This window comes from Poecilia formosa, unplaced genomic scaffold (genome assembly GCF_000485575.1).
Source record: "Poecilia formosa unplaced genomic scaffold, Poecilia_formosa-5.1.2 Scaffold89, whole genome shotgun sequence".
NCBI classification, from domain to species: domain Eukaryota; kingdom Metazoa; phylum Chordata; class Actinopteri; order Cyprinodontiformes; family Poeciliidae; genus Poecilia; species Poecilia formosa.
In genome coordinates this window covers 583,199-606,492 of record NW_006800028.1, presented here as the reverse complement: position 1 = coordinate 606,492, position 23,294 = coordinate 583,199, and the positions used below count along the sequence as shown (strand labels likewise).

The 23,294-nt window shown below is 40.3% G+C and overlaps 1 protein-coding gene across 1 annotated transcript in view; it reads left to right on the top strand.

The window, feature by feature from the left end:
• The window catches only part of LOC103141820 (semaphorin-6A-like), a 116,923-nt gene that overhangs the window by 91,426 nt on the left and 2,203 nt on the right, over nucleotides 1-23,294 (top strand). The window contains exons 10-18 of the mRNA XM_016674038.1: nucleotides 1,867-2,084; nucleotides 3,929-4,060; nucleotides 7,059-7,214; nucleotides 11,881-12,054; nucleotides 14,412-14,552; nucleotides 14,656-14,733; nucleotides 20,619-20,677; nucleotides 21,475-21,495; nucleotides 21,720-21,740. Coding sequence (XP_016529524.1) covers nucleotides 1,867-2,084; nucleotides 3,929-4,060; nucleotides 7,059-7,214; nucleotides 11,881-12,054; nucleotides 14,412-14,552; nucleotides 14,656-14,733; nucleotides 20,619-20,677; nucleotides 21,475-21,495; nucleotides 21,720-21,740 — 1,000 coding nt within the window. The remainder of the gene's footprint in view (nucleotides 1-1,866; nucleotides 2,085-3,928; nucleotides 4,061-7,058; nucleotides 7,215-11,880; nucleotides 12,055-14,411; nucleotides 14,553-14,655; nucleotides 14,734-20,618; nucleotides 20,678-21,474; nucleotides 21,496-21,719; nucleotides 21,741-23,294) is intronic.

Sequence of the window (23,294 nt, the reverse complement as noted above, 5' to 3'; positions counted from 1 at the left end):
GCTAATTACAACACTGGCTACCAAATCTAACAGTACAGCTGTAATTACAGTTTTTGGCTCTTATTTAATGCTGTATGGTTAAAACTTTCTGTTGCCAGGTGCTGACTAACTAAACATATGGCACACCAATTTACTGCAATGAAACACCAGGTTAAGATGTGGCTATCATTAGAAGAGTTTTCATCACGGTGTATATTGAGTTCTTTAAGGGGCAGAAACACCAAATACGGTATAAAATAAATATTTATGCTCGGTGTCTTAAATGAATTTTCCATTCTGTCTGTCCTGTCAATAACAATAATGCTTTGGAAGGCCTCTTGAATTTCACTGACTAATTATGCCGAAGCTGTTTCCTTGTTCAATATTCCTCCTCTTGCCAGTTTTTTCTGAAGGAATCTCTAAAATACTCTTGTTGAAAATGAGAAATACTTTCTAGTTAAAATTGTCCATTTCTTTTTTGATTTAAGGACCACAATAGATAAGGAAAAGTGTAACTATAGCAGTACACTATACTGCTAATAGTTTTAGGTTACGTTTCATTACATCCCATTTTTAATACAAATAATTTTAATATGTCATTGGAACACCTTAACAGTTACAACATCTTCAATTCTTCAAGGAAAGATGCTTATAGGACTTACAAGTCAGTTTATGCTGATGTTTGATTGTTCCTCCAGAAAAGGACATGTCCAACATGTCTTGTCCAACATCAGCTTTGACACTGATGGTGGACAAGAAGGCTGGTCTCAGAGTCTCTGCTCTAGTTTATCTCAAAGTGCGCTGTCATGGTTGAGGTCAGGACTCTGCAGGCTTGTCAAGTTTCTCCACCTATGTTCTCATATTCTCATAGACTTTGCTTTGTGCACTGGTGTTCCTGTTGGAACTGTTGGGGAAATGCCCATAAAGTCAGACATAAAATCAGTATGTTGCTGTTGCATTAGTAGCTCCATTCACAAATGTTTGTAGAAGCAGTTTGCATGCCAAAGTGCTGGATTTCACATACCTGCAGCCAGGGGAGTGGTTGGAACATCTGAGTTAAATGATAGAGGGCTGAGTGAATATTTTTGGCTATACAGTACAAGTTAATCCTGCACCTAATTATTCATCTGTGACAGAAGTTTCTGTAAAAGGGTTTTGATTTGTGGAACCATCCTTTCCAGTCTACCTCACTCTTTTCTAATGAATGCTTGGATCGACCCGAGCTTCACCTGACATGGGATCAAGTATCCTCAATGTTTTTTTTTCTCAAAATCTAATTATATGGTGAAACTGCAAAAGAGGAGCTGAAAAGAACAGCTAATTATTCCCAGTGTTATCCAATGTGCAGCTTCAGCTGGGTGTGCTATAAAGGTTTCACCAAGAAAAAAAAGACAAAGTGTCACAAACACTGCATAATTTTTTTAATTTTAAATTTTTTTTCTGGTTCTTCCTGTAAAATTCAATCAACTATGTATTATGGAAACATAATGCTTATTTTATTCATGCTAAAATACCGAGTTTCTCACTTAGTGGAACGAGAACAAGTAGAAGGAATTGGATTGTGCTTCAATCAAATAGAGGATATTAACCAATACTGGTTATTGTTATTAACCGTTCCAATAATAGGAACTGTTAGTGTTCAGTTGAACAATAACCATTGTTGAATGCTTATGAACATTGGTTATGTTCATAACCAATTATGAACATTGGTTATCTTCATAATCAATGTTCATAATTGGTTATGAACAGTGCAAATCACAGTTTCCTTCTTACTTAAACCTGCTAATTATGACTCTTACATGCCTATAAGTGTCCATGTACACCACTTAGAAATTAAGATGTGACTGACAAAGATGCCATAGGATTTTAAATGTATGACTCCACCAGGTGGTGTTTCCCCGGGTGGCGAGGGTTTGCAAGAATGACCGCGGAGGTTCTCCTCGCGTCCTGGAGAAGCAGTGGACGTCGTTCCTAAAGTCCCGCCTGAACTGCTCCATCCCTGGGGATTCCCACTTCTACTTCAACATCCTGCAGGCCGTCACGGACGTCATCCACATCAACGGGCGGGATGTGGTGATGGCCACTTTCTCCACGCCTTACAACAGGTATCCTGAATAACTAGGAGGCTCATCTCAGATCGGTGTGAACACGCCAGAAGCTGATTTTCATGTTCCAGCTCTTATCCTGGTTATCTTTTTCAGTTAGAAGTACTTTCTAAAAACATTTTGACAGCCTGACCTTTATTAACGTTGGTAGAGCTGCTGCGCCTCTCGGCGACACGTACTCTCTGAGCGTTACAGGGCACACATTTACATCTCCTGTCAAAACAGTCTCGCCGCCCTTTTGACTTGCTGGCCTTAAATCTTATTTTCCGTTTCTGTTTCATGTTTCTAACTGTTCTCGAGGGCCATGGGAGTTTTTAATCTAAATTGAAAATTACCACAGAAGCACAGAGCTCGTCTGATAGCTCATACATATTGTAATTCTCTATTTTATGGCCGCTTTTTAAGCAGATAAGACAATTACTTGTGACAATGCAATTGAGCATGGTTAATGAACATTATAACCCAATGAAGCGGCACCTCTGAAACATTTCTATAAGGTTCCAGCATTCATTTTCTGTTTCATAGTTGGGGAGTGAGATTAGTGTGCAGACAAGACTCCGAGTTTGTCTGTCTGCCCACCTCGTTCTCAGTCTCTCCTCCTCGTCAGCTGTCTGGTAAAAAAATGAATATAATGGTCCTGCTTTCTGCACATATTCAATAGCGACAGCAGTTACTGTAATTTAGCAGCTGAGCAGAGAATTAACAGCTTTCTGACCTTGCTCTCTATAATGCTGCCCTTGTGTATTCTCGTCTCCCCAATGTCTACGAGACGAGTTTAGCTCATGATGCAACGCCGAGAAAATTCAACCAAGGAAAAATGGCGGAAAAATGAATTCTCTCAAGTTTTTTTCTTATACTTTTGAATGCAGTTGGATAAAGAAATAGAGAAATGAGTCAGTGATCAGCTATGCATTGATTCCACACAAAGGCAGCTGCTGCGCCGCTATTTGAAGATGACGATTCTTTTCCCCATTTAAAAAAAGAGAGGCAGTAATAAAATTATTTGTTGTTCATGGATGGAGCTCAATAGTAGATTTGTAATGAACTTCAATATCATAAGGAAGGAGTTTGGGGAAACCCAGTCTGTAGGCCAACGATTAAAGAAAAATGATTATTACAGCAGACTTTAAAAATCCTGAATAAACTTGTTAAAATATCAGGTTTCTATGGTGCAAAAACCAAGATAAACCATTTCAGAACATTTTCACACCACAGATTTTCAATCTCCAAATGTACATTTACAGAAGCCATAATTTTCTCCAATTGGTTTTGGTTCATTGGAAATTGTTTTGCAGCCTTCTCCTGACTGGAGCCTTTTGATAGAGACCTGTGGTATGGACTGTCTCTGATGGTTTTAGGTGTGATGTGACCCAGAAGATGTCAGAAAATATCAGCCAAACTTCATTTGGGGTTTATCATATTTCTACCCTGCATTTGTTTAACTTTGGTAATTTAATTTTTTAAGTGTTTTTTTGTTCTCATCTAAAGGATTCCAGGGAAATATTGGGCAGGTTTAAAGGTGGATCTGAAAACGTTTACATTGGTCTAGTGTTTTCAAATGACACAAAACTGGTGCTAAACAGTGGGATGTAGACTTCTTATATCCACTTTATGTATGAAATGCTATGAAGAATGATTGCTTTTAGAAATGCAACAAGTTCTCCTTCGAAATTTAAAACAAGGCAGGAGATTTAAACGCCTCTGTAAATGGATTGTAAATCCATGTCTCTGTCTCTCAGTGATAGTCCAGAATTGGCAAGATGTTTCCTTGTGAAATGTTCAGACAGTGGCTTGTTTATGCATTGTTTCCTTACTTTAATGTGTGTGTTTTTGTGTTATGGCAGCATTCCAGGTTCAGCAGTGTGTGCCTACGACATGGCGGAGGTGGCCCGCGCCTTCACTGGGCGATTCAAAGAGCAGAAATCCCCAGACTCCACCTGGACGCCTTTTCCTGAAGAGAGGGTTCCCAAGCCAAGGTACAGACAAGCAACACACACACACGCACACACCCACACATGGCAAATGCATTAAATACAGAATCGACTGTCTTTCTGTCATTACTCTCAAAAACTGCTCTCAATCACGCAAGTCATTTCTTTAGAAAACTGAAAATGACTGTTATCTAATCACCTACTTGCACTTCTGTTATTCTAATCATCTCTTTTGAACATCTGCTGCACATCATCTACAATTCCTTGCAGAACTATTCACAATGCTTCAACCATTTCACGTTCAGGTTATTTGAATACTTTTTATGTGATAGACCAACAAGGAGTAGTTCATAATTGTGAACTGGAGGGAAAATGATTCCTGGTTTTCAAAATTTTGAGAAAGGTTTGAGAACCGTGGAGTGCATGTGTATTCAGCCCCCCTGAGTCTTTGTAGAAACACCTTTTGAGGAATGTCTCCAGCAGCTTTGCACATCCAGAGTGACATTTTCTGCTCATCCTTCCTTGCAAAACAACCCAGCTGGGTTAGGCTGGATGCAGAGCATATGTCAACATCAATTTTTCAGGTCTTGCTACAGAATCTCTCCATGTTTAGGCTTGTTGTCCTGCCCTGCTGGACAACAATCTTGTCTCAGGTCTTTGAGGTTTTCCCCAGAATTAGGTTTTGTCCATCTTGCCACTTACTATGATATTTTTTTCCTTTCCCTGCAGTAGAAAAGCATTTTTTTACCACCACCATCTTTCATCATGGAAGGTGTGTTCAGGCTGATCAGAAGTGTTCTTTATTTTGGGGCATCAGCAGAATAATAATTTTATTTTACTTGAAAACTGTCTGTGTTTACCTTCTTTTTTTGTGCTATTTTATGTTGATCCACCACATGAAACCCTGATAAAAATTTATGTTTCTCCTTGTAATTTGATGAAAAGTCCAAGAGATTTGAAAACTTTTGCAAAATACTGAGCATACATCCGCTCTCAATCGCATAAACACAATCTTTTTTTCATAGTTGCACACATTAGCTCCCCTGCTCCCCACCCGCAGTTTCATAAGCATCAGCAAATGAAGCATGAGATCATTTTAAATATGGCTGGCTAATTCCACAAATGTACCGACCTGATCAATCTCCCATCTATCTCTTGTTAATTAGAGCACTGAGAGTTTTTCTTATATCCTGAAGGGAAGAAAAAGAAAAACAGATTTACTACAAAGATCTGGGCTACGATAATTGTTGGTGGGTGTATAGGTCCTCACTTAAAGCCAGGGGATTTGATTCTTCTACAAAACACAAGCTCTACATTGCTAATTTAATGCATAAATGAATGTATATGAGTGAGTTCACCCTTTTTACCTTGATTAGTGTATATAACGACTTGTTTACCCTGAGTGAGGTCAGACATTTCTAGAAGCAGATATGCTCACATTTGCTTACTGCAGTAATTGATGGGATTGATTAAATTTCTGCTCTCTGCCGCATTCAGACCCTTTTTATCTACAGGCAAGCAGATGGAGAGCTGCAACAATGCCACCAAGGTCCGGTCCTGTGGCAGTCTGTTCCTCCATGTGCTAGACTCCCAAACCCAATCATTTACAGATTTTCATATTTAATACATGTCTGTTTCGGTTCTGCCGTCCATATGCGTGCATGTGTGTGTGTGCATACCCTGCAAACTAACAGCAGATATTATTCTGTAGCTTATTTCAGCGGCCTCATAGATTTGGGAATCCACTTTAGGCTCCGGATTTTACAGTTAAATGTGTTTTCTTTTAGCAGGAAGTCAATGATCAAAGTTTTGTAGCCAGTTTCCCACATTTGGTTCTTGAAAAGCTTTAATCTGCTGATGTTTATGTAGGAATTCAAAGTATTTTTACATTGTAAAGAAGTTGCTAATCAGGCAGATTTTATCATTTAAAAATAGATTAATTAAAAAAAAAGACTGCACATTTCCACTTGCCTTTAACATCTTGACTTCAAGGAATGTTGATTCTTACCAGATAATCTGATATTTACAAATCATTCAGGATGTTCACCATGATAGGCAAAGTTTGAAAGCTCAACAGGATAAAACAAAGCAAATTTAGCCTTTTTACATCTTGCTACAGGTCCTGTTTCAGCCTGAAGAGGTGATATACCTCCATAGCAAAAAGATATTTTACATAGATCCTTTCGCCTTTAGAGCTTCCTCTTGACTGCCTAATGAGGTTGAAAAATCCTTCAGATTGGTCAGGACCACAAAGCTGAAAATCAGCCAATTCACTAACATTAACAGTTCTTGGTTTATCCGCAGCTCTCTCACATTCTGCAGGATCTCGTTTGTATTTAAAAACTTTCAGATTTAGCCACAGTTTTGTGAACCCATTTGAAGGGTCGTCCCGGGATGTTGGGAGGAGGCCTCACCATCCGAGTCAAACCACATATGCTTTCGTAAAATTACTTCCAGTTCTCAAACGGGAAAGAAAAAGTGGGAAAACGGAGCAAATCTGACTGAAATGTCTCTACCAGCAGCACCACATATGCGCATCTTAAAGCTATTTCTCTGGACGACGCTCAAATGTGTATTTTAAGGCTTGGTCTTTTACGTATCTACAGTGCAAGGCCAGCTGTCTGACATTTCAGGGACCTGGTGTGTGTTATGTGCTGTGAAAGGGTATCAAAGAGCGCACTGTAAAGAGGTTTTACAAGCTCTCCGAGGCGACATGCCTGCAAAGAGGATATGCTATCAAAAGCAGCTTCTTTTTTACCAGCTCCTGTAAACGGATCACACTGATAGAATGTCTCAGTGTATTACCCCAAACTCAGAAAAGAAGACATCATGTGTCCTCCTGTTTGACCGAAGGCTCTAGGAATAAGTGTTTAGCCATTTATGACTTCAGTCTTATTGATTTTAAGGGAATTAGACTTTCTGTCTTCTGGCGGCTTCTCGTTTTAAACAGTTTTTTTCCATTTAAACGTTTCCTCCTTATGACACTTTTCTTTCCCCGTTTCTCACATTTTGTTATCGTCCTCTCCCTCCACTGCATTTGCAGACCTGGCAGCTGTGCCGGCACTCCATCCATGGAGAGGTACAAGGTATCCAATGAGTTCCCTGACGACACTCTGAACTTCATCAAGATGCATCCCCTGATGGACGAGGCTGTGCCCTCTATCGCCCACAGGCCCTGGTTTCTCAAGACCATGGTGCGGTGAGTACCTTGCACTCCAAAAAGCCCGCCGTCGTCAGAGGTCCGTGAGCCTCTTCAGCCCAGGCTGGCAATTATCTGAAGTGCTGCTCAGAGAGTTAGACTCATTAAAAGACAGTAGTGCTCCATCACAAACCCGCAACTGACCTATTTTTCTTGGAGTGGAGGAAACACTAATTCAGACCTTGCTATCTTTTTTCCCCTACACAACAGAGTAGTAATCTTTGGAGTGAGTATTTAAGATACTCACTGGTGTTTATCTTGATCCTTAGCTCATTGAAAACATCTATAAGGTCTTATTAAAGACATTTTTTTTTCCCTCTCTTGACTTGAAGCTTCCCCAGACAGTACACTGGAGTGCAGACTTCTTTTTAGTTAATGTGGCTTTTCCCCCTGTGCCCTGAAGGTTTCCTAAAACCTACTGCACCATGATGCTTGTTGTTTGATCTTAAAGGTTTATTTGATTTTTTTTAAGCTATGCACAAAAGATTTTATCAAACACACGTTTCAAGTGGTTTACATCCAACTGAATCTTTAGATCAATACTTAAGAACTGATTTGTTCTTAGAAGACAAAGTTATATCACCACTTCCTGTGAATGACTAACTTGTTTTTTTGTATCTCTGTAGATGACTGCACTGCAGGGAGACAGTTTCTTTTCTCGTCATCCCAGCAAACCGACATCTTAATGTTATCAGTCTAACATATAATGGCTGTTTTAAGTGACAGTCTGATTATTGTTGTTTGGCAACAAAGACCAGCATTTTAGATCTTTAATTGTTATAAGCCTGAAGAGCTGCAAACAGCATTTATAAAATCAGTTAAAAACATTGTTTGTGTTTCTAAGTCCATCTGATGATAAGGAAACATTTAAACAGCTCATATTGTATGAATGGACAGATCTTTTAAACAGTGGGAAGAGGGACAAAACATGGAAAACTAAATATTCCTTTCAGGCTTCTCCCATACATACTCATCCAGACCTGGAAAATGTTTAAATGATATTCCAGACTATTCAAAACCACCTAAAAACCCATAAAGATGACAGACAATGAACAGAATTGCCGTATTTTTTTTATTGTTCTGGTCTAAATAAAAAAAAAAAAAATTACCTCACATGTAATGTAATGTTTAAAACTCATGCAGACTGTTGGTCTCCAACCCCAATAAAGGCAGATTTTTCTTCAGGTCCAGCTAAGAGATGGTGCCAAGATAGCACTGGATTTTCAATGCAAGCAGCGGCGCTTTAGTGGTGCACTGACCTCCATTTAGGTCTGGAACTGGTTAGGTGGAAAAATCCTTACTCATTTAAGCTGAACTCCAGCACTTCAACATATTCCTAATGAAAATAATTATATCCTCACATTTCTTCTTCTTACCTAAAGCTGCTCTGGAGTTAGCAGTTCTGGGCACATCCATGACATGCCTCAGTGGCGGGCAAGGAATATTTTATCAATATTCCTTGATAAAAGCTTTTATTTTGGCATATCAGACCCGAGTTGCTGTGTTGTCTCTGTTACAATATAAACAGCTTAGCATGAAAGAGCTCATTAGTGTTTCTGATTTGAAATATCACCCCAATCAGCAGAACATGTCGATTAACATGCGGGCCAATTGCTGAAAGAATTATTTAAGCTTGAAAAGTATCACAAAGGCATGTGGAGTGGATATAAAAACCCCTGTTGGGGTTTTATTGTGGATTACTATTTTGAGCTGAAGTCAACTGGAAATGAAATCAGTAATAGGATTTGATCCTTGTCACACCCCAGAGAGGACACCCGAATATCAAGTATAGGCTTTCTGCTCAATATGAAGACGCTTTTTTTTTTGTTTTATCTCGAGATTTGCAGCGTTTTGGCAGGGAGCTCAGCTAGTTGGACGCAGTCAATCACTTCAAAGAAGGAGACACATGCTGAACAATTACACTCGCTGTGATTTTTGTTATCTGGATCAAAATAGGAAAGACAGACCTTGCCTTATTCACTGAGATTGTATTATTTTAGTGAGTTAAAACCCTAATTTCATACCCTTTGGAGCTCCTGTTAAGACTGAATGAATCAAAACCTAATAACTTCATATTTTTGGCTTTGTGAATTGGCACTGACCATTTTAGGGGAAACTTTAAGCAAGCAGGAGTAGGTTAGTGCTTTTTCAAGTAAATTATATCTTTAGAGGAACATTTGTGCATCACTTTTAAACTGATTTTACACAAGGAACACTCAGTCAACATTAATGACGGCAATTGTGGACTTCCTAGATTTCCGGATAAGCTTTCATTGGTAATCTTTAAATCCAATCTAGTTCTATTAACCCCTAAAGCCTTAATCTGTGTTTTTGAAGCGTCCATCTCGAAACATTCTCCAATCCAGTTAGCAACAACCCCTTAACTTTAGAGAACAAACGGAACAACCTCAGGCTGTATGGATACAAGATGCCACAAAGAGGCCCGAAATACAGTAAAGCTAAATCACAAAGCTTCCTCCATATCTTATATCTTGACACTTTAATCAGGCTGGGGTGTAAACCAACACTCAGCTGTGTCAGTTCCTTCTGATTGAAATAGATTTAATTAAATTGAAAAGCCCCAATCTCAGCAGATAAACTCCATGTGCTTTACAATAAGTCTTGCTATATTAAAAAAAAACAAAAAAAAAAAACATGTTCCACATGTCTGAAATGTGTGGCATGCAAGACACAAATATAAGAAAATAACCTGGAATTAGTGGAACATCCAGTACTTTAACGTCTGAAATATATGTGTCAATTGCAGAGTTGTATAGAACATGTGTGTTGGGAATAAGGTTGTGATCAACTGCATCAGGATGACATGCATTACCATGATAATTGCCAGTCAAATTTATGTCGTACAGTCAGCTTTTCTTTCAGCTTCAAGCTTTCGGCATCTCGATGCGAGTGAATCTTCCTCAGTGTAAACAGAGAATTTGCATGACGCTACATAATTGAAGTTATTATTAAATCATCGCTGTAATATTTGACAAGCACCTCTTGGTTTTATATGAAATATTAATGGCTTTAAGTTGCAGTAAAATCTTTCAACAACCCGTCAAAAATGAAAGCAGCCTGGTTATCAAATTATATAAAGCCGTGGTAATAAATTTATAGGTGCATGGTGCAGGAGTTCCAGCAGATATGCAAAAGAATGCAAAGTAAAACAAGCCAGGTACCAACATCAAAGTAAAGGTGACAAAATTTAGAAGTTCTATTTCTGCTAGATATGGATTGAGTCATTTTTGAGTAAAAATACCCCACTTTCACAATATCATTGTATTTACAGAAATATTTAAGACAATGCATAACAAATTATTTTACTTCAGGATCAATCAGGCAGCTTCTTTTTCTAATATCAAATTTAACATATAAACCTTGTACTTATACTACTTAAGTAGTAGAGTTATGAAAATAATCTGGTAATAAACACTTTATTTTTTTAATATTTTTATACATACATTAGTAGTAGTTTTCACAAACTCATTCAAGAGATGTCCGTCCAACACTGCATGCAAAAACGCCAAGGCTACTAAAGCAATACTGTGGTTGCTTTTAGCAGCCAGAAAATCTAAATTCATATTTCTTTTTTCCCCTTATAGAAATAGTAGTGCTATTTCTGGCAGCTGACAAATGTGTACAACAACAGTTTTGTGAGGGGCAGTGCTGTGCTTCCTGTATGCCCTATACATGAAGAAAAATGTTCAGTCATTCCAGAACCTTCACTGACATCTCATTAAAACAACTTTGAGCTATCTGGGCTGTTTTTGGTGAACCTTGTTACCATCTAGGAATGGTACTGTAATACAGGGAATGGGTTGAAATCCCACTGCTACCACCAAGGAAACACCATGGTACACTGAAGCAGAAAAACAGACATTTTTCATATTTTGTTTCGGAGTTATCACCACATTTGGTACAATTGTAAGTACAATGCAATTATTATTCTGAAAAATAAATCATATATATTGCCATCTATACCACAAACAATGAAGTGCAACAAAAACACATTTATTGCATAACCTTTGAAAACGGCCCCTGTTGCCATAACAAATCCGATCCAATAGATGCAATCTCCAATGTGGAGAATACATATATTCTCCACATTATATATTAAAATACATAAACCAATGTGCAATTATTCTCCTTTTTGTTGAGAATATTTATTTGTCCCTGAACTTAAAAACAGATTTGACTCATAAAAAGAAAAGGTATTTTTGCAGGAGCTAATCTGTACTGTTGTTGCTCTAACAGATTAAATGGACGAGGTTCAGAGTCAAATAGTCTCAACTTCAGCAATTAGTCAGAAAATAAATGTGTGCTTGTTTCCGGGTGCTTGAGACACTTTGATGTCACGTTTTTGTTCTCCCTTTAACCCCCTACAGGCATTATGACAGTCTGATGAATATAAAATAACATTTAATTAACAAGATAACAGCCCCCTCCTGCTCTGTTGTCTTTTTTAGACACTTGATATACACAATGAAAAGCCCATTAAGTGATTAACTGATTGGCTCTGCAGTTATTATCTGGACTTCACCTCAAAACATTTACTTGATGTGCGTCACCATTTATTGCTCTTTCAAACATCGTTATGTGTGTTTGCAAATTGCACTAATCAACTGATTGGTTGATTTACTTTACCCGGTAATCCTTCTTCCAGGTATCGCCTGACGCGGATCGTGGTGGACAACGAGGCGGGCCCCCACAGGAACCACACGGTCGTGTTCCTGGGATCCGAGAAGGGCATCATCCTGAAATTTCTGGCCAAAATGAACAAAGGCTTCCTGAACGACAGCCTGTTCCTCGAGGAGCTCAACGTCTACAATCCGGACAAGTACGTAGCTTTGTGAGCATGTGTGTCCAATAGAGGGAACACATGGATACAGTTGCCACAAACAAAAGAGGGCCAGTTTTTTTTTCTCCCTAATCTCTGTATGTGTGTGTTAAGTGATTCAGAAGTGTTTCATTCTGCTGTTCTACCATCGATCAAGTCAGCCAACCCACTAGCTCCACCGCTACCCGCCGGTTCCCCCGACCCAAGCTCTGAAGTGAAGCCAGTCACCCAGATGGCTACTCTATCATTTAAAGGAGTTTTATCAAGTTACACTTTGCCTAACCACAGGTTCTAAATTAAAGACACAGACACTAAAGCTCTGGATAGCATTGGAGTGCGGTTCCCAACCGCATTGGAGCCGAGTTCTTTCCAAAATGCCGGCTGATTAAAGGAAACACACACGTACATGCTCAGGCAGAGGGCCGCGTTTGTCTTCAGAGCCAGCATCGGATGTCCCGCTAATTTATCACATCTTTGTAGGTTTGTGCCATATAGATGAGCCTTTCTAACCCCAAACTTTGCTGAGAACGGTGAACAGAGAGCTGTCGTGCAATAGAAAAAAAAAAAAAGAAAAATCTGATGTAGTGCAGTCCTGCCAGAGCAAATATTTGGTTGAGAGGTAATGAATGAGAGGGGGGGTGGCAGTACGGACACAGGAGAGAGAAAACAGTCATGAAAACCAAAGACGAGAAACTGAAGGGTTAGAGCATAATAAGTACCAAAGTGTGGCCGTGGGGCTGTTTGCGGCCGTTGGAAAGATTTTTTCTGAACCCCGACTGCGATTTTAAAATGTTACAAATTTTCTATGTCAGCACAGACAGTTGATGAAGATAGACTCTTTTTGCAAGATGTTCATGGAAAATGCCAGGCATTTTGAAATTATTTCAGTGCATTTAGGTTAAAAATTTGTCTGAATTTTGTACAGCAAACAGTGTCATGAAGATTAAGGAGCAGACAAGTCAGTGCAGCAATGGTCAATTAGAAAACAATATTCTAAGCTTTGAACATCTCGGTTTAGTTTCCTTTTGGGATCAAAATGGTGTTTTTGAATTGATCTCGGTTTAGTTTCCTTTTGGGATCAAAATGGTGTTTTTGAATTGATCTCGGTTTAGTTTCCTTTTGGGATCAAAATGGTGTTTTTGAATTGACTTGAATTTGAACATCTGAAAGATCTACAGCTGAGGTGGGAGAATCTTTTGACTGAATGACTATTAAAGTCACATGAAGAAAGTCATAAGAAATGCAATTCACAGTTTGGTCAAAGGAGAATAAAATAAAACTTTTGGCCCAGAATGAGACAGTCAAAGTCCGTACTAAAAACAATTAGGAATCTTGAGAATTAATTTTTACGTAAATTGTTTTCAGTGAGTTTGAGCTGGTGGTGCAAATCTGGAAGACTTGCGGGTTTAGTTAGAGCGCTATGTGGAACTTCAAATGAAGTAATCTGGAAAAGGGGTAAATCCAAATTTTTAAAACACTTTCCACCTTTCACTCCACAAGTCCCAATTAAAAACACTAGACTTTGATTTTGCTACAAAGGTTAGTGTTGGAAAAAAAAGGTCAACACTTTTGCATTCAGAGACCATGTGAAGGAGATGAAGGTCCTTCCTTGTTTCCGTGTCTCTTCCTCTCCCCCTTCCAACCAGCTCCCTTCCTTCTCCCCCCTCTCTCCTGCTGGCTGCAGCAGAGCATTCGCCGGCTGCTGGCCATCTGGCTTCAGTCGCGTACAGTAAGTGACTTTGCCTCCCTGCCTGGCCAGCTAGATCAACGCAGGCCCGATTGTTGTGCATTACCCAGTGTAGATGGACTCTAAGCCCTAATTGCGAGCGATAATGCAGGACCAGAGCTCTGTGAACAGGAGATTAAATCCCAGAAGCGGGATGCCAGGACGGAGGGAAAGACAGGATAGAAGGATGCTCGACACACCCCAGAGGGATTAGAACGTGCTCCTGCAGGGCAGTGGAGACAAAGTCGGCTAACGGGGGTGGAGGAGTGGTCGCGTGCGGAAGGGATGGATGGGCTTGAGTTACTGTTGGTGGATTTTACACTTAAGTGCTGCTGACTGCTCACAGCGCCCATCTGTCTGTTTATCTGTTGTATCCGTATCACCCTTTTTTCTTATCTCTCTTTATCTCCCACTCTGCTCCTGACCTCGTGTACACTCGGCTAGCATTATCCGTTTTCTTGCTGAGCCCACAGTTCATCTGTCTGCTGCATCTTAATCTGCGTACTTTGTTCTTGAAACTAACTCTTAAATCCCCTCTTAATCTTATTGTGTTGTCCTGACCTCTCTTTGGTCTTTTTCATTGCATTAAAATATAAATCAAACATTTGACCCTCTCTTTTGGCTTTTCTAGGTGCAGTATAGATGGCGTGGAAGACAAGCGCATCATCGGGATGCAGATAGACAGCAAGAGTAACGCTCTGTGGGTGGCTTTCACCTCCTGTGTGGTCAAAGTGCCGCTGTCTCGCTGTGAAAGGCATGGAAGATGCAAGAAGTATGTGGGAATTCCAGCCTTTACATCTGTTTGTTGAATTTTTTTTTTTTTTTAATAATTCCAGTTTGTAAAATATGTGAGGTTAATAATGACCGTCCTTCAGATCCTGTATAGCCTCCAGGGACCCGTACTGTGGTTGGGTGTCAGAAGGTGCCTGTCGACAGGTGACTACCAACACCAAGTAAGTAAAGAGAGGTGAAATCACAAGAAAAGCACGATTGTTGCATGTCTAATTATTAGTGTTTTATCAATATTTCCTGTACAAGTAGTAATTTTTATCCAAGAATTCTTATTGTACAGAATATTATGCATTTTTCCATTCTCCTTATTATAGCTTAATATTGGGAATATAACAACCTGATATAAACTGGCTAATTAGTCAGCCATCACCTGTGGTTAACACACATGTTGCTTACTGGTTGCCAACTGTAGTGACAAAACAGTGTTACCTAAACAGGAATGATCGGAAGAGCTCCTTTCGTTTCCGCTCCATTGGCCCCTCATACTTTTGTCTTGCTAACAGGCTGCTGTTCAGGCCTGAACCTTTTATAAAGTGCAGCTTTTTGTGAAGCTTCACAGGGAATTATTCACATGTTGTATCTTGTGATTGGAGTGCTTTTCTGCCACCGCCCAATACAAGTTTAAATGTTTTTCCTCATGTAAAAGTTCAGCTATTTTCCACCAAATAAATCTGAAACATTTAGCCATCATGCATTGTTTTTTAATGCAACATGATTTTCACAGTAGAGTTTAAAACTTTATTGAAGTAATAGCAGGCGTATGTCCCAGCTTTAACACCAGTTCAAACAAACTGATTAATCAACAATGTTTTGGATAATTTCTTGCTCCTCTTTCCACCTGAGCAAACATTCACTCATAATCCTTCTGGTACATGGGATCTTTTTTCTGCATTGAAACAACTGAGGCTCATGAATATCCGTGCTTTACTCTAAACCATCAGTTTCACCTACACCAGACCTCTGGACTTGGTCAAATTCCACTTTTTTTTTTTGTAAAACTTGCCATTCCTCTGTCAATTTGTCTAATTTTACGGTGTGTAAATGCAGCTGCCTGCAGCGGCAGTGTTGTTGGAAAGATGAATGGATGGAAAGTGTTGTTTGCCCAAAGCCTGGGGTTGGGTACAGTGCTGGGGAAAGTCTGATGGCCACTGCAGCTATAATTTTGTGGCTGTACTTATGACACAGAACCAGATTATACTTTCTGAACAAACAGCATGAGAAGGTCTGTGGTGGGAAAAAACATTAAACAGATGAAGTCATAAAAAGGGGCCGCTGCTCAACTGGCTTTTTGACGATGAATGAGTTTGACTCTACTCCTTCAAAACCGACTGGTTCTGCATGCTAATGGACCTCGTGAACACAGAACTCGCATAAACCAACAGACGCTTCCCATCCGGTCATTATTCCCTTGACAATTCTGACAGTTTCCACTGTGCTGCAGGATTCAAATCAGATGCATTAAGAGAGGCATTGATGGCCATGAGATGATAACAAGACAAAGGTTTTAGCAGCAAATTCAGGAAAACAGAGTGTTGCCATTCTGTGATTTTCAGAGACAGATTTGAAAATAAATCCAAGACTTTCTTCGCATTTCGAACAAACCAGCGCCAAATCAGCTGCAACAGGAATAAATTGTTGGATCTCACTAATCAGTTATTTGTCATGAAGCGGTGATTGTGAGGTGGTGAGGATTAACGCTGAGACCCAGGTTATGGTGATGATGATGATGATGATTTAATAAAGAGAGCTCAAACAGTCCAATACAGGCAGCACGGCAGTGTGTGTCGGCAGGGAGCCGACACACACACAACAACTGATATACGACATTAGACGAGGAACACAGACAACAGGTGGGACTAAATACACTGGGAGGGTAATCACAGGAACGAGACACAGCTGGGATCAATCAATGGGGAAGACGCAGAAACAACGAAAACTCACAGGACAGAAACTGAACACAGAAAACCCTTAAAATAAATAAGCAGAAACACGGGTCATGACATTATTAGCTCTAATGTGCAAAATCTATTAACCTAATGTTTCAACAGGTATGTTCCACCTTTATTTGACCAATAAGCTTCTAACATTACTTGTTCTAAACTTCCAATGAATAATGCACACCTGTATCCTGTTGACTGTAATCACTCGCCCTGTTGAAGTGTTCACTTGTGACTCTGATGAAGACAGTGTCGATCCTCAGTCTTGTTGATGATTGCAGAATAAAGCCAAGAATAATTTACAGCAGTTTTTATACCCGTCTAATTCTAAGGTGGTCCTAATGCCAAAAAACTCTAAGAAGGTTTCATTTTTGTGTTTCGTGAATCTCAATCATAGACTCCTTATTTAGTGTATAATCACCCATTTTAGGACTGAAAGCTTGTTGTACCCTTGCTTCATGTAGCAGGATTTCTGAAAGCGAGAGATAAATAGTGTTTATCCTGGTGGTATCTGTTGTTAAAGTGGTCCGATTTATATTTTCTTCCAAATAACTTGTCTTACCTGCTTATGTCCATTCCTGCCTGTGCATCTATTTTTATCCCTCTATTTTCCTCCAACTCACTCTTCCTCTCTTGCAACCCTCCCCTCCTTTACTTCTTCCATCTGGCCCCAATGGTAGCGTGCCAGCTTTCCCATGTGTAGTTATGCCTCTTATACCTACTGCCTGCAAACAGCTTGTGCTCTAGTCTTTTGCAATATGGTCCCTAGTCACCCGCTTTTTTCATGCATATAATTGCACCTGATTCTGAATGGTTGGTGTTTTGTGAAATAGCTGCACGGTTGTGTTGCTGTAATCAGCCTATCATATGAACAGACGCAGATATTATGGGCCCATATGCTGGTTTGAGACCCGATGAAGTGAAAGCTATAAATTAAGAAGGTAAATGACAGCTATTTGGGACCCATCTGCATATTTGCATCATACTGTACGTACAGTAAATTCCCTACTTTTCAGTTCACCTCTGATATGAATAATTGATGCCATTATGCCTGACCCACATTTCAGCAACCATGTCCCCTGCATACAACCTCTCATCTAGTATAATAATCATATCTGATGCTAGGTGATAAATAATAAACACCATTCCTGGTTCCCTCCAGATCTGTAGAGCGCATCTCCAGTCTGATTTAAATATGCATTACACCGTACTGTTGCAGTGGGCTCTTAACCTTGAATGGACTTCCTGCAGTGTCGCATTCAGACGCACTGCATTTCAGTAGCTGTAACGCAGCCACTATGAGGATGACCTCCTTAACTCAGGGTTCACACTGCGGTTCATTCACTCTGTGTGCCAAGCAAACCCCAGACGCCACATCTATAAACTCAATGCTCATTGCTAATTCATCTCAAGTCATGTGGGATTTAAACCATGTAAGCTTCATCTTGCCACAGTTGATAACGTTAAAATCAACCTATATGGGGAACCATGACAACAAGGCTCTTGGAAATACACAGCATTTCAAGGCACAGCGATAAAATGCCTATGATGAGGGTTTGTCAGATATCAGGAGTGTTTTGACTATCTGTGCTGTTAGTTTTATCACTCTGTCTCTGCTTCGTGCCTGTGACTGACAACGATAAGAAAATCAGATCAACTGATGTTTCACATATGAAGATAGGATGCTACTCTTATTGTTGAGTACTGGATTTTAAAAGGGATTTGTTAATGAAGAAATCCTGTTTAATAGGAGACTAATAAGTTGTACTCATAACTCTCACTGCAAAATTGCAAACTGGAAAGGACTTATATATGGTTTTAAATTTTGAGTGGTTTGCAGTCACGTGTTTTTGGGAGTCACCTAATAATATGTCAACTTTGTGAAATAAAACTGCTTTTGAAAATGTCTCAGAGGTTTTTTAAAACATTGGTGAACGAAGACCGATATGAGGACCAATGAGCACAGCAGACATGTTAGAGAGGAAGATGTTATAAAGGTTATAAAACAAAATCCAAGCTATGAAGAGCCACAGCGAAATGATTTAGTTTAAAGCAAATTAATGTTGTGAGAATGGCCCAGTGAAAGTCAAGGCAATTGCATTAATTTAATCAAATGTTGCTTACACAAAGAATTGATCCAAGGAGGCTGAACACACATGACATTTTTCAGATTTCTTTTCTAAAAGCAAAATAGTTTTTCCCTTTTTTTTGACATTTTTGTGATGCTCTAGCATTCAAAGCCTTTGCAGGGTGGGCTATTACAGTCTGGCTCATTCTGCTACCTATAGGGTGACAGTAATGGCTGAGGTATTTACATGAATACCAGAACACGTTATTCTTCTTGAAAGTTTCAGTGTTGTGCCTTCACGTTTCTTTAAAGCGATGGAAAGCTCTGCTTGTCTTACAGAAATCACCTGAGCTTGTGAGGTCTACATTTTTCCACACAAGGGAAGGGTGACGGTGTTTTGGAAAATAATCTCCTTTGTGCTATGATTGTGACCAGTGGAGGGTGAGGAAGACGAGAGACGGGTGGACGGACAGAGGAGGAGGAGTACAGAGGAAGGAATCGAGGTGGCGGTGAAAAACTGTCATGCGTGACCGTGATCCTGGTCGACAGTTGGTCCGCTCTGTTTCACCGATCTCCTTACAGCTTGCTTGGTGGTCTTTCAGGGATAAAACATGTCTCGGTGCAGACTGTGTCAGAAAATAACATATCCCAATCTCAATCTCTCTTATTCTGTCATATGATGGCCCTCAAGCACGGTTACCCCCCACTGCTCTCCTCTCAGCCCATGTGATTGTACTACACACTCACATTACTTCTCAAGCTAGATAAAGTCAGATGGAGTATAGATGGGAAATGATTGCACAATGTGAAGCACTCATGAAAATAAATTGGGAAATTGACTTTTTTTTTTCCTTCTTGCTAGGAGTTACATGCGAAAATTGATCGTGCTCTCATGTTTATAGATTGGATAGGAAGCTAAAAGCAGCAGAACTCTCCTGCTTAACTTAGCATAAATAGTGAAAGATATAGAAATAACACATTCACCCATCGGCTCTTTCATTTATAAGTAATGTATTGTTGTAATCTAAAATAAATAAGAGTTTGTACTCTTCTTGACTCTATAAAAGCGCCATAGGAATGTTAATGAGCTTTCAGCAAGCCCCCAATGCTAAGCTAAGCTAATGACAGTGGTATATTCCACCTGTACTGTGCCAAAATAAGATCAAACAGCACTACATTAAATGTTGGCTGTTTATTTTAACAACATGTCCTGTTGTGTGGTCAGAGTGTGAAAACTGAACATAGCTTACTTAGCATAAGTGAGCAATAAGCAATAATATGTGCCAAAGTTTGGCTAAAACTGCCTTCTGACTAAACAGCATAAATCCAGCCTCTGGGTGGAAGAAATGACCTCGTTGAAGTGCGTCTTGAAGTCGAATCCTTACTTGTTTTCCAACTTGCAGCTGAAACACTGATGATCAGGCATTTCTCAGATTCTAGCTTATGAATGATAAATGACCTGTAACACTTTATTAAGTCCAAAGGAGCCAAAGATCTTCACACATCCATTTATAAGCTGATGGTGGTGAGCTATGTTGTAGCTGTCCTGGGGTAGTCTGACAGGAGCAAGGTGCCACCGGAGCCTCTGACCACTGACTGAAGCAGGAGTCCAAGCCAGGAGCCCACTGGTAACGGGACAAACTCCTACCACCGTTGCCCCTAAATAACTTCAATGTGCTATAAGTCGCCGTGTATTATCTCCTCCTCTGCCATAAAAACACAACCTTACAAAATGTTAGTCATTGTACAAGCCCAACAACATAAATCATAGAGAAAAACTATTTTCAACACTCCAAGCAACAGCTCTTGTTCTAGATATTTACTTCACTGTCTGACGTCTGCATTACCACTGATTCAGGTCTCCAGGGTGCCTGCCAGGTGTTCTTTGCTTCCAGCACAGCATGGGACTTTCTGCATCCCACGCTGTGTTTCCAGCGTATGCTGTCTGTGGTGGTGTTTCTGTGTTAGCTTTCTCATGGCGTTGCTGGGTGTGGCCTGCCCCGTTTTCCGCCACTGACCATGATATCTCTGTTCCCTGCAGATCAGCCTTCGAGCAGGACGTGGAGCATGGTAACACAGATGGCCTGGGAGACTGCCAAAGTAAGCAAGCCCTCTTCACTCTTATCTTTCCTCCTCTTTTCCACACCTCCCTCACTACCACGTCGTCTCCTGTTTTCTCTGTTAACTCTGCTAACCTCTCAGCCCGTCGTTTCCTTCTTTGCTGCCGTCACCTTTTTCTTCTCCTGTCTGTTCTGGCCTTACAATTCCCTCTTTCAAGCGTCTTCCATCCATCTGTCCCTTTCAGCCTCTTGTGTCCTTTCCCCGCTGTTTCTCCGGTCCCTGGTCAATAGAGCCCTGTGTCCCATTGGGCAAACCCTGAGTTTCTTTTCGAGCATTTCCTCAAAAACACAAACAATTCAGCAGCACGCTGAGTTTGTAGATGTGAAAAGTCGCAGGAACTGTTATATTGAAAGCAAAAACAAGACTATTCAAAGGCAGCCTCTATTCTTAAAAGGTGGGCTTTTATTCTTCACACTTTGAGACAGTATATTTGTTCTTTTCAGGACCAAATGCACTCTGTTAGCACTTGCAAACAAGTACTGAAACTTTATTCTGTGTTTGATATTGAATCAAATCAGTAAATAACTCTATAAAGGCTGTAATTTTCTCCTTTGCTTTCATTTGTGTGTTTATGAGCTAACCCAGAGAATTATACCTCCATCAGCCGTAAAACCCTGAAAAATTCCCTTTGATTGGACGGAAAGAGAATATTGAGCTGCCAGCCAACTCTGAATTACTTTAAAAGTCATGGTTTTCCATCGTGTTAAAGCATATAAGCTCCCTTTCATTGCCCACAATAACAGGTTTCCTTTCGTTTTTCTTCTTTTTCTCTGCAGATACATTTGTGGCACTGAATGGTAAGTGTTCCTCATCCACCTCACGGCAATCAAACTCATAAAGGATGGAGTTTGAAGCTCCATCCTTTCCCCCACTAAATCTTTAACTTCAGCCACACCTCTTCATCAGCTCAGTCAGTCTTGCCCTCTCAAGCAAATGAAAAACTCCTCCCACATGTGTAAAGACAGATTATTAATGATTCCAGGTTTTAACCAAATTGATTTCATTCCTTTCTTTTTGATAGACATCCCTTCCAGTTATGAAGGTAATGGAAAGTCAGTCACGCTCTTACGTAGTTCCTTTTTGGTGTTTAAAGGTGGAAGAGATGAAAATCTTTCATCTTTGATACTGATTCCTTTAGTTTGTTAGACATTTTTCTCCCTCACCCTTTGTTTAGTAGCTCCATCTTCCTCCTTCGCTTGTGCTGCAGCATTGATTAGCTATGACCTTTGCTTTGTTAATTGGATGGATCTGGTTGTTGGTGGTTAAAGGCTTTGATAGTGAGGAAGTTCTTCGCTGTGTGCATTAGATGGGTGTCAATAGAGACCGCGAGATTTTAACCTGCCCAGTTGAGAGTGTGTTTATGCTCACCAAACAGCATCAGACAGCTTTATTCATACATATGCTTTTCTTATCCACCACGGTCTACCAGGGTTCCTTCAGCGTTGTCATAAGACATTCATCCATTCATTTATTCATCCTTCCATCAAACATTTATACATCTGGTTATCCATAAATACATCTATCACCTTTGCAGGAAGTATTAGTAGTGAACTTTTGGTATTTTCACTTTCGTCTCTACAGGATGAGAACGTCGTCTGCAATTTGGGCTTTAAAAAATGTGCGGGACCCTGGTATCAGAATCATCCCTGAGTAGCTGATACTTGAAGCAAAGCCACTCTCATCTACATGTAAACTTACAAAGATATTCTTTATCTAATCACAGGACAAATTAGCTCTTTTTAGTGAATCCCTCTCAGCTCCATCTCGCGCTCTCTCTCAAACACACGCATACACACAGAGTGCCTCACAGCTGCCAGATCAAAACGGTCAGATCCATGCAGAATGACGAGAATAGATATTTTGAAGTCTCTCCAGCAAGCCCTCTCACTCACCCCCCTGTGGCTGTACTCCCACTGTGATTCTCCCTTCTTTTTGGAGATCCAGGGTCATCCAAAAAGCATCTGTGTTGGTGTGCTCCCCCTCCTCGTGTGCAATATGCTTAGAGATGTGCGTTTTGAGGCGCAGACAAAAAACTCACACCCGGTTTACTGCGTCCAGACTCGGTCCCAGCCATTTCCCGAAACCCTCTATCTATCTGTTGGCGGTTGATATGGATTTTAAGATAAATTATTGCAGCCTCTAAAATCTCATCTTTTTTACTCCAGACGAGACACCCTCGCCTCTCTTTAATCTGTAGAAAGAGAGGGATGTGCATCCGTTGGCAGTTTTTTTTCCCCCTCTCCTGATCTCGGAAGGAGTGCAGAGTCTCTGGGCTCCCTGTATGTGTGTCATCTGCCTGAATTGCACTTCCCCTGTTGGTGGGGTATGAATTATAAAATAGGCCTGTCACACTAATCTCTCAGCCTTGGGCCAATAGTTAAATAAATCATTTTAATGATTGCCACGCCACACAGCAGAGGAGGAGGCCTTGAGTGGCATTCTGCGAGGGGGGTCTGTTGTGAGCAGTCTCCTGGCGTCGCCTCCCCGTCTTCAAACACAAGCGTAAACACATATTGAACGTGCACATCCTCAAACAAACACACACTCCCATGCTGTCACCTCCTCCACGGAGAGGGCTTGTCAAAAGCGGTAACTG